This window comes from Pieris brassicae, chromosome 7 (genome assembly GCF_905147105.1).
Source record: "Pieris brassicae chromosome 7, ilPieBrab1.1, whole genome shotgun sequence".
Lineage (NCBI taxonomy): Eukaryota > Metazoa > Arthropoda > Insecta > Lepidoptera > Pieridae > Pieris > Pieris brassicae.
Window position 1 is genome coordinate 14,197,480 of NC_059671.1, and position 12,666 is coordinate 14,210,145.

The 12,666-nt window shown below is 33.3% G+C and overlaps 1 protein-coding gene across 1 annotated transcript; it reads right to left on the bottom strand.

The window, feature by feature from the left end:
• Positions 1 to 734: 734 nt before the first annotated feature.
• On the bottom strand, positions 735 to 6,627 carry LOC123712547 (protein big brother-like). The gene is made up of 3 exons (XM_045665705.1): positions 6,358 to 6,627; positions 5,844 to 6,023; positions 735 to 1,423 (listed from the first exon to the last, which is right to left on the bottom strand). Exons 1-3 carry the CDS (start codon positions 6,529 to 6,531, stop codon positions 1,067 to 1,069), a joined length of 711 nt encoding a protein of 236 aa, XP_045521661.1. The 5' UTR covers positions 6,532 to 6,627; the 3' UTR covers positions 735 to 1,066.
• Between the last annotated feature and the right edge of the window lie 6,039 nt (positions 6,628 to 12,666).

The window sequence follows — 12,666 nt, forward strand, 5'->3', positions numbered from 1 at the left end:
CCTTAAGTTATGCTTTTGAATCCCGGCTGCTTGCTAATGGAAAATTACACACACAGTACAATGTTAACATGAACGTCTGGCACAGAGTACCGATTATTTTGACGGCTCATGGCTTCAAAGACGTTATACGTGGCTTCAAATTTTTTCAACAGTATGGTCCGAAGTAAACAAGAGTTATGATTTGAGAAATTCATTTCGTAAAACTTAATATCTTCAATACACCCAATAAACAACCATAAATATACATTAGTCCAATCTAGTGGACATTATGAAAAAGATACAGTATGTAGATACAGATTTTTTCGAATTTTAATAAGAATTAGTAAAAAAAGTCTATTTTCTTATGAAAACGCAAAATAAATTATAACTCTCCAGGGATCGAGTTTAAGGACCTCTTCTAGAACAATTTGTTGCAGCTGATGACCCCATCTAACACCTAGTTGCGTTTGATCCACGACTTTTTGGCCATTCTGTATAGTCATATACTGTATATCTTAAATAAGGTAAGTTTATACGTATATGTAATTAATTTTTAACAGGCACCTATACACCTCTAGTAATTAAAATAGTTGAAACATCATCTGTTATAAAAGCAATGAAACCCATTCTATTAACGGATTATTTTTCTCACTATTGCGTAATTAAAAATAACAGGTTACAAAAATAAAAACCAATATTAAAATTTATACATATTTATTCATATTACTATCACATTCAATAAACAAATTATCTTAAAATTAAATAACACAACTAAATCAACGTAATATCACTTTATACATACAAATAATTTTTATAATTTCAGAAAGTATCGAGCAAAAATGTAGCAATTCTAAAATTTTAAAGTCAAAAAATTCATTTTCGTAGGATAAAACGTTTAGCTACGATATGATATCCATACTACGAGACATTTCGCTTATGGTGAATACAAATACAAAAGACTTTCATACCGCTATAAAAATCTTATAACTACGATTGCAATACTTTCTTCATCTAAGGTACATTTGGGTTTGAATCCATTGCTTGCTTGACAATCTGAATAGCTTTCAATAGAAATAATAATATGAATTTACGATATGAGAGCACCCTGAGAGTGAGGTTTTATGTGTACAGGGTGTGAGGGATGTGGATGGGATGGATGTGGTGCGTGAGGTGGTTGCCTTCCCGGGTGGCAACGCTGAACGCCATGGACCTGTGAATGACCACGCATATCCTCGCCGTGTTCTCTGTAAGCGCGCTGTTTATCTTCAAAGTCACGCAGCCTCTGATTATAACGTTCTATTTGGTCACGCAAGGCTGCATCTTCAATGGCTGCGCGTTCTTCGTCAAGTTCAAGACACCCTGCACCATCCAGACGCTCCAAATCGATCCATCCACGCCATCTCACGCACACTCCATTCATTATGAACCGGGATATGATATGGGCCTGAAAAAAAGGTCTATATTAATTCCTAGAAAACAAAAAGAGGAGCAAAAAATATCGATGTAGGTGGTGGACGAAGGAAGCATTTGTCATTGACTGTAGACGGTTTTGATGATTAAGTAGTTTGCCGAAAAAGGTTTATAATTGCCTCCATAGCTCAGTCTACATAGTTTTTTTCTCATGTTAAAGTAATTATCCAATCGGTGACCCTATATCGTAAGAAAAAATTTAATTTATATTGCATTTTTTATTATATTTGATTTTTACAATATATTTTTAAGATTAGGCAATGAATGCATTGATTTATGTTCGGTTTCTAAGTTCAAAATTCAGGTCACAATTTCTTAGAATCGTAAATTTAAACATAAAAGCCCCAGTCGGCAGTCGTTTTTCCATAGAAAAGTTTTTTAAATAAAAAAATAATTTTGAATTAGGAATGCGTGCAAATTATTATATATACACACACATAACCTTCCAAAATACTGCATATCCATTCAAAAATACTGCATATATACTGTATTTATTAGAACGTTTTTTTTCTTCAAAAAGCATGGTTTAAAACGACAGAAGGCAGACGTAAAGTATTGCGTGCTTGTTTGTTTCGCATCCGCTCTTTCCAGGACTTATATAACATTTAATTATTAAGTTAACCTCAACTTTAGTAATTACAATAATAACCACAGCACCGTTTTAACAAACCCTATGCTCACCGTATGGCCGTTTTGAAGGATACAAACTGTTTTAATTAAACTCTATAGCTAAATAAATTAACTTTTAATTTTCCCATCGACGTAGTGATTGGAACAGATCATAACACTATTAAAACTTTCCTAATACAATAAAATAATTGTAATACCCAAATTATGTTCTTTATTCAAGGCTCAATAAATTGTTTTCTGGCATAAGGCAATTAATTAGGCATAAACTTTCTTTGAAATTTATTATTCATACACGACGCTCCGCGCGCTTTATAGAGTAGGTATTTATATCAAAAAAACCTTATTTTTTAAATAATACTTAATGCGGTCAGAATACATATCTGTAAACGTATTATTATTATCATATAGCGTTATTTTGGAGGTATAGTAAGTATAATGTACATGTGTATATTATACTTTAAATGTTGCCTATACATTTAGAAATACAATATGAGAATGAGAATACACGAACGCTATCTAGTAAATCTATTAAACGAACTGTAAGTTCCGCAAAGCTTAGTTATTACATCTGAAGGCTGGAGAGGACAGAAGGGGAAAATTAAAATCGGCGGCCATCTTGTTGGGCGGGCGGAGCTTTCCACTTCCACCCTTCGCGGGCTTTTCCGTATTGATTTTCCACTGTTATTATACAATATATGGATATATATACCCTGGTGTGTATTTTGATTTCTACTATAGTAAGAGAAAATGAAATACTAAAATTATTTTTAGTATTTCATATTCTGTGCGGTACGGTGGAATATACAATAGACTTATATAAGTTATACCTAGCGTAGTATTTTACTTTACGAAGTGATGTTTTAAAGACTGTATCTGTTAATTACAAGGCAAAATACAATTTCAACTGATCACATTTGACGTCAAAATTAACAGTAACCCTGTAACGGCGTGCATAATATATAATTTCTCTTCTCTTGTAAGAAATCTGAATTTTAAGAAGTAGGTAATTTTACGATTTATTGTCACGAATCTAAATTATAACTATTCTTAACATAATAAATAATTTCTGTTGTAAAGAGTGAACTGAAAGTCGTCGGAATGTGTCAGTGCACTCCATTGAAGCTAAATGTGACAGAAGTCAAATATGATCCATTAAATTATTTCTTCATAATTATATGTTTTTAAAAATTGAGAGTTTGTTTAAACCTTTTTTACCAGATGCCTTTTTTAAACGCAGTTTTAAATTGTTAATATCGTTTTCAAACCGACGTAGAGGTCTCATATATTATTAGATCAGTGTCTAACTTTGCACCAAACGCTCGTTGCTTATCTACGTTATAAAAAGCGTTTACGAGAAACTTTGTTGTTGTGCAACCAAATCTATATCACCAGTGAGCCAAGAAAACAAATTTCTATCGTACGTTTTCGATATAGGAGGCAAATTTTATTAAATTTAAAAGAAGAGGGTTAGTGCACACTCGTCTGTAATGTTAAATGAACCAAGTGTAAATAAATATAAGTATTCATAGAAGCGCAGCGGGCGGGCCTGTGCGTAACGAAGGGGCCAAATTCAATAAAACTTTCCAACAAATGGGTTTTTCAAGTGCTAGCATTTCGATGCCTGCCTTCTGTAATTTTCCGAGATGAGGCAGAACTCTAAATAACAATTACTCTTATCAGTTCTAAATATTTACAGCATATTACAGTGCAGTAGGATTTACTTCACACAAAATAGTACAAACAATGTGGTGCCTAATATTGACTTTGATTTACGCGAGTACAGAGGTCGTAATTCACCTTTCAATTGGTGCACAGAGAGCTAGCTATACGTGTGAATTTGAACGTACAAAGAAAACAAGAATCAGAGATCAGCATGCCGTGGACCCCAAAAAGCAGACGGTCACGTGACAATGATCAAACAAATGATCACGCGTGTTTGGTTATCATTTGTTTTACATACAGAGCCGGACCTAAAAGGTTGTAGCGCAACTGTTTTGTCACAAAAAACTTTGATAATACACCTTATAAAAATGCGAATTAAGCTATGTTTAATTAGTTGAAAGGTTTTGTTAATAACATTCCCTATTATTTCTTATTTCTATTATTCAAAGAAGTAGTAGTAGTAGTATAGTATAAATACGGTGCCTATTACATTATGATAAAGTTTACAACATTCTTAGCAGAATTCTTGTAAAACAACTCCTGCGCTCTTCTTCCTTATGTCATACTTTTAAAGTTGTTTTTTAGATATAATATTCTCCAAATAACTTAACCATTAATGCACTCACATGCCTATACATTAAGTGAACCGGAACAATCAACGGAGTAGAAAAGATGTCGTTCATTCAACATGAATTAGCTACAGAGCGTGACCGGCGTTTTATGTATGGTATTATGTTTTTTGTTCTGTTATTTATGTCTTAATTTTCGTAGCCGGTACTTGATAAGAGAAATTAAGTCATTAGCAGCTATGGCTCCGAACGCCATTACGTTGCAAGCCTTTGCCTTGAAGTGACTCATTTGTTTAAGCAATTTATTAGTCACTAAAAATTGCGAATATCAAGAAAAAGTCATATTAAAAAAAAATTGTGTGCGTACTTTGGCGTAACAAGAACTTCAAATTTTTTATCTTAAACCTTAAACGTTTGTAGAAAAGAATACACTAACGATAGACAATATTTACTATCATCATTTTTCCCAAACGCACAGAAAGAAGTATAACTTCCAAAAACTAAAATGTTGGCTAAAGCTACCTTCAGGGTGTCGGTTTTTTGTGAGGGTGTGCGCGCGCATCGTAAAAATTTACTCATCTTTTTCCCTAACGCGTGAAAAGAAATATAAATTAACTTGAATATAATTTAGAACAAGATTTATAAACTTAGGGATTTTGTTTTATTTACCTTCCGGGCTTCCTTGAGTTTTCGATAAAAGTAAGCTTGTACAGTACAGTTAGTTACATTAATTAATTATCATACAAATCTTCTTGTCTTGTTATTGTATTTATTTAAATATATTTAAAAAATTCTCATTCGTCCATAATTTAATACTATAGTCTATAATTTAAGTAACAATAATTGTGTAAAGATTAAGGCTGTGCTACCATAAAATTATTCTTACTATTTATTTTTATTTTTGTATTAATCTGTATCGCTATAAAACTCAAATGATCTCTGATCATTTTAGTTACGATACCCAGACAATAGGTGGACGTAATAGCCTGGTCCAAGCGGTAAACGACGAATAGATAGACCAAAATACCGTAGCTGATCAGATAAAACCATAGTTGTAGCGAAGAAGAAATTAGTGTGTCAAAACCCGATGAATGGTATAAGAATTATATAAAAAAATCAATATAGTCTTTGAAAGATAAATAAGTAATGTCATGACGAGGTAAATCACAGTGGAATCCATCTCGCTCAGTTTTATTATTTTATTAGCCAGTTAATGAAACAGGTAACTAATTAATATTAGTCATTACTTATGAGGAAATATTTCGTAACTGTAAACAAGTTCTAAATTGCTCTATCTACCATTATATTTTTGACTTATCACCAACATAATTAATATGCAACTTTGCCAAGTCATCTAATGCAGATATTTTGATTAAGTATAAGAAAATATAATCCACCTAGTCTATATCCGTGGAAATAAAAACTCAGCAACACTGAGCTATAGAGGGAAGTGGGTTTATTGAACACTATTATTGTGTTAAAAAATAAACCTACGCGGGAAAGCTCACATAATTAAAGAAAACTATAACCTACTTTGCCGTTTTCTTTCTGGAAGTCACAGCCCCGGTTGTTGTATGGCGAATGATCGAAGACAAGTTGGAGGTTGGTTCCGGTAGCAGTGAAGGCGATTTCGGTGTGACCCTCACGGCAGCCGCTGGTAAAACGCATCTGTCTTTCTTCTGGGGGTCGGTCCCGGTAGCCTGTGTACCTAACCTAGAAACCACACAACTTAGTTATTACTTCTTGCGATATCCGTTTAGAAATTCCTTTTAACAGTACAGTTTTCATTATGACGAACGCAAAAACTATATATAATATTTGAGTAAAATATATTTCATTTCACAAAAATATGAATACCTATTCGATATTTAAGAAAAATGTGACCACAATAAAGCCTATTTTATAATTATCACGTTGATAACATTTAATTAGACTAAAACCTGTCTACCCAAAAGAAAAGAGAATACATAAGTCCTTAATGCAAAGGGTTAAAGAAAAGCACGTCATCTGGAAAATTTAGCAAATCAATTTCTAATTAAATAATTACCTCGCTCTCCCTGCTCAGTCTTTTAAAGAGATCATCAGATTCGAACTTCGCCTTCTGGTCGGGAACCACTCGCGGCATCTTAAATATAAACCTCGGTTTAGGCTGCTCATATAGCCCAATGGAGTCAAATGGTAACATTCCGGCGAGGGACGCAGGATCACTCATTGCGTGCATAACATTAATCTTCACAACACACTTAGCATTACTAGAACTAAAACACTGTAAACTGTCGACGACGCGAAATGGAATCAATACACGACTCGACACTACGGCTTACGACCACTGAATGAGGTCCGTAGCTCAGTAGGGACAGAGATTCCTTTGAGGCGGGGTTTCCCAATGGAGGGGCGCCGTCCGACCAATACCAAACGATCCATTCCCGCCCCACACAGTCCAACGCCTCCTTTGCGTAATTTCGGGAGCTATCAGGCGGAAAGAGGGTTTTCTCCCCTCGAAATGTTTCAAAATAAATACTGTAAGTAACAAAGCATATGAATTTATAATGATGGGCATTATGCTCTATCGTCAATTCGAGTGTTTTATGTACTGTATCATGTTTTGTTCCTTTGTAAGATAAATATAGCTTATGTATAGGGGGAGCATGATCCCAGGATACGAAATTCGATATTTTAAGCCTCACTAAACATCTAACAATCTAATAATATATTTTATTCACTACGTAATGTTATAAAATAAAATGTGTTTCAGTTTTGCAAATGGGTTCACATGGAGCAATTTCGTTTTTTATATTGTATGTACTTAAAACTTTATTAAGTTTTAAATTCAGTTACACGTAATTTTGAGATCTGAGAGCCTTATAAGCTCCATGATATAAGGTAAGAACCTTTTAATGTATTTTTCGGTAATTGAAACTTATTCGATAATTCAATTCATGAGTACCTACAGTATAAAAAAGTTACCTGATGATATTATATTTATTAAAGTAAAATATAAATTTACTAATAACAAAGTACTAAACATTAAATATCTTCTAATACTCCTGTTTTAGAGTTAATTTCAATGAGTTTCATTACTTTTTTAGAACCAAAGTTTAGTTCCTGTTCTATGACAATGTATTGTTTCGAACAGTTAGCCTAACAAGGACAAGAATTTCAGAAGGTTTGACTATACAAAAGGTTTAAGATAAGAACATTCTGGTATTTTTATAGAACGGGGGCAAACAGGCAGCAGGCCTGATTATCTAATGCGTTGTCGACCTTTTAAGAATTGGTGCTGACTTTTCTTGAACGACCCTAAGTCGAATTGGTTCGGAAATACTTAAGAGGGCAGCTAGTGGCGGTGCAGAAACTGCATTAAGAAACTCTCAGTTACGGAACGACACCCGTCGAGATATCTGTCCAAGCATACTCTATTATATGTTATATATATACTATATCTTACTATCCAATTAACGAACATCAGTGCTTGATCACTTATATAATTGAAGGTATGTACCAACATTCCTATTTCCTTACGATAGTCTATATTTTTCGTGTCACATACCCGTGCAAATCCGTCAAACAGAACAATAAATTAAAAGTAATTCCTAAGATAACATCAAGAGATCTATTACACGTAAGTCTTTGAAGCTTTTAACGTAATCACAAAAGGCGGCGACGAGTGTTGTAAATGTATCAAATGTTTAAATAAAGGCATCATGAACGATTGATCCTTGATAACGCCTTGCTAAGTGTCGCTTTTGTTGTTATGTTTTCTATTTAAACTGTTACGTTAGTGCCGACTCAGATAAAAGCAACAATTTACGATGTTCTTTGATATATTTTGTTAGAAATAAGAAAGGTGTTTCAAATGTCAAAGAATTAGATTGAAAAGTTACTCTTTCTAATATTTATGGGAATTATTTATTAAACCCTTATATTTTCAGGGCACTGTTAGTCTTGTTCTAGACTCACCTTCAAACTTCGTGGCATTAGTATCTCAGCTGTGGGCAAATCTCCGTTGACGATTGTGAGGACAACGGAACGTTTTATAGCCAAAAACCGATGGCGTGTGTAGGAGTGTTCATTTATATGTTCTTCGTTTAACGAAAATAACTCATATTTGTGTCGTTTTGTAGATCATTTATCACTATAGACAAGTAGGCAATCAGCAGTCTGTGCATTTTAATCCAATACTATAACATAGGCAGAAATAGGCTTTAAAAAGAATTTACACACTGAAAATGTGTTGTGAAAAACTTGACCTTTTACACCAAGGAAGAGGAAAACGCTACCTATACGTCGACGGTAAATACTGTTATTGCGTTGTACTGACTCAAGCATAATGACAAATTATTCGACTGAATTTAACGAAAAGTACGTATAAATATTAAACATGCATGACTCTTATCTACATTGTCACGTCTTCATTACATCAAAATGGCAGCACGTGTCATGAAACAGTCGTTTGATCTTTGCATCGCGCGGCGTTTTGTTCAAAGGGCCTACGCCCTACGCGCCGTTTAGACACCCACACGCACTAATGATTCTAATACTGAACTTCCATTAAGTCTTGTTTAAATAGCCTCTTTATAAAAAAAAATACATGCAATATTTTTTGGATTTCCTTTCTTTTCCTGCATTGAGGTCTCCATCATATTATATACCATAGTAATGAATTCAATATCTCTAGTGCTCAATCCATATTATTAAATATTATTTATTAAAAAAAAGGGTTTTAAAACTTAGTCCAGTCCGATCAATAAACTTTTGACTAATAAATGTTCTTTAGTTTTGTATCTATGGTTATAAATTGTGGAACGTTTTTTATTACCAAACAAATAGTTGGATTGTATGTAGTATTGGTCGATTATTCATATGTCGTGCCTTATTGTACTAACAGATGTATGAACAACTTCAGTAGACTCCATCTTGAAGTTTACTTACTTACGCTACCATAGGGCGGATAAGTACTAATCCTCACCGCCTGAAAGCACCACTATCGCAAGAGCAATACATGTTCTTGTACCCTTCTATCTGTGAAACCAACTGCACATAACAATAATACATGTACTTCTTAAAATTTCGCCCTAATACCTAGGTGTCAGAGCTGTTATATAAAACATTAAAAATAATTTTAAAACTGTCACTGGAAATCAATATTTTAAATCTATCCAAATGATATATGTATATGTTTCAATTTGTGTAGTAATAATAGCAATAATATAAAGGGTGCCCGAGAGTCTTCAGCGTGCGACCCTCAACCCTGAGGTTCGAACCTTGGCTGTGGACCAATGATTTTTTTGTACGCATTTAACACTGACTCGTACGGTGATGGAAAATATCGTGGGGAAACCAACTCAATCCTACCCACCCTTAGACCTAAAAAGTCGACGGCATGTGTCAGGCACAAACGGCTGATTACCTATTAGAAAAAGCAAATGATAACGAAACGAAACAAATACAAAAATCTGAAGCGCAAGCTTAAAATTAAAGGTTGTTTTATTAATCATGATAATTAAATTATCATGGTATTGGCTTATTATTATTTGACAATAAACTTAGGTTAAATTATCTTGTGTCTAACATTTTTCATATAGGTTAAGAATTATATGGAAAGCGATACAATTATTCAATGATAATGAAAACATGTTTTTTATGTTTGCACAGGCACCTGAATTTTCTAGCGCACGTGCTTTTTTCCTAGAGGCTGAACTCCTAAGTAAACTGCGAAATACTAAGATAATAGCTGCTATTATTTTATTCCACCTTAAACTAAAATCGACTCGAAAAAGAAAATGTTTGCGCTACAAACGTCGTCGAAGTTTCAGTCACATGGCGGATGCTTCACGCTGCTCTCCTTCGCCGTTCGAGTAAGTGATATATACGCACTATGTAAACATCAGTGCAAAGCCGCCAGTCCAACATTGTTTTATCATTATATATATGAACTTTAAGTTCGTTCGTAATGAGATTTCATTAAATTCAAACAAACAAATACCAAAGTAAATTTAGTATGCCGTGGGACCATACTTGATATTAAATGCTCCCACGCCCACATACGTATGATAATGATAATATAAAAGAGGCCAGAAATTGTAAGGTTACTATTATCTAATCAGTACTAAAATTATGAATGGTGGAAATCAAAACAAGCCTGTAGTCTGTAATCCTCAATTTCGATTCACGACGAACTTCGGGCTTTGCCTTGCTATCTATCTTACTTAACTTGCTCAGACTTAACGCCGTTCTGACTTATCGTTTCTGAATCTTATCCTCAGGTCCTTAGCAGCTCCAATCGAGAAAAGTACTATTAGCACGAACAATACTTAAACCTAATTAGAAGTTGTTACAAATACGTTAGAACGATTCGATTTTACATATTATAACGATTTTATTTTATTGAATCACTAAATTTAATAGGAATAATTTGTGCAGAATATGCGGATTTGGGACAAAATGGAGGCACGAATATCGTTTCAATAGAAGCTGTGAAAATCAAATTTAAAATTGGTCATGTTGAAACTGTCAAAAACTAGCTGAAACTAAAGCATTCGATAGGCCGAAGGTTGTGCTAGTCTGTAGACACTATATTAAACAGAACTTACTTACTAATTATTATGAATACAATGGATAGTTTAGTTAGTAGAAACTTTAAAATATGTAGTAATACAAGAAAAGCTTTTTTATTTTAATAGTTTTTTAATTTAATACCTATCAATTACCGTGTTGTTTATTTGTTTAATTAGCTGTTAAAATAAGGGATCAAATTCATTTTACCCATATAATATTCATTAATAATTAACATACTAATTTATGTTTTTTGTAAATCAATAAAACACGGATTTTGATAAGGAACTGTTAACCACATCCGTGAAGATAACAGGTTTTGTTTTGATTTTATGGCCACACAATTAGGTAATATTAAATGGCCGTTAAGTTTAAAAATTATATTTAAACTTTCACCGACAAAAGTCCGGAGTCATAAAACTTTGTTAAATTTTATTGTTTTATCGCATTGATTGCCCCTAATTCTAGTGCAAATGGCATGCAATGTCTTTGTATTTTGTCCGTCTATTGACTTTTGTTTTCGGGGTTGGAAGAATTCCACGAAAACATAGATAACCGTCTAGACGAACTTTCTCTTTAGAAGCGAAACTAAACCTATGGACAATGTAACGATACAAAATTAACTGACAAAGAGTGCTATTCCACCCATTAGATGTCGCTGAAAAGGACTTTCTTACTTATATAAAATACCAATTTTTATTTTAAATATGAAGACAATTTTTGGAACTTTTTTAATTATAAAACGGTTTACGGTTTTTTTATAAAGTTATGAGGATTATCAGAATATAATTTATTATAGCCAACTAATTGCAAACTTATAACCTTCAATAAAAAATAATGCTTCTTAATTTAAATTTACTGCCAGTTCTCAAAACCGGAGAACGCAAGAGAAGAACTGGCAATACACTCTGCGTCACTCTTTTAAGTCGTCATGGTTTTTTTTTTACAAAATAAATTTTACATACAAAACAAGCACCTGCAACATTATGCTCCTCATCGTGTGTCTGGTCTTTGTAACTTTTTATTAATTCAACGTGTGCCAGACTATTGATTTTAGTAGCTGGCATATTCAAGTGTTACTTTTCCGTAAGACGTGTTCTTATTAATCTTGTTCATAGATCAGAAAAATCCATTTGTGCCTTAAGTTTCGAACTTACGACATCAGCGTTGAAAAACAGGAAACACTAATACTGAAATACCTTGTATATATATAAGGTTCTGCGTAGTGCTAGTCTAGTGCTGCGTAATGGTAGTTCTAGTCTTTACACTGCGCCCTTAGTTCTCGTGCAGAAATTTAACGTTACAAACATAGGCTCATAAGTTTAATAGTTTTAGTCACTAACCGTAAACTTTACATACTAAACTATAAAAACACAAACTTCTTTGTATCAACTATAACGACTAGTTCTCACCTTAACTTTTTGTCTCCATGACCTAATAAATCAACGCATTGTTAACACGTTTGTAACCCGTTCATTTCCATATTTGCTTTACAACAACCAGTAGACATTTAATTAATTGATCCATAAGCTAACAATTGTTACCATTGACCCCTGAATGAAACAATAAAAAAATATACAATGAAAGGGTTACGTGTTCCCATTAGTATTATATGAGACATAATGTGGGCAGTACAACTCATTTGTTCCACTTTTGAACCAAACTCACGAAAAAAGTAATTGCAAGCTTGACATGTCGACGAAAGTCGTTTGCTTATTTCTAATTTAAATTACATATTTTAAATCTTAGTAAATTACTGTTTATTTTGTGAAGTGAGAAATATATTTAATAACAGACAAAT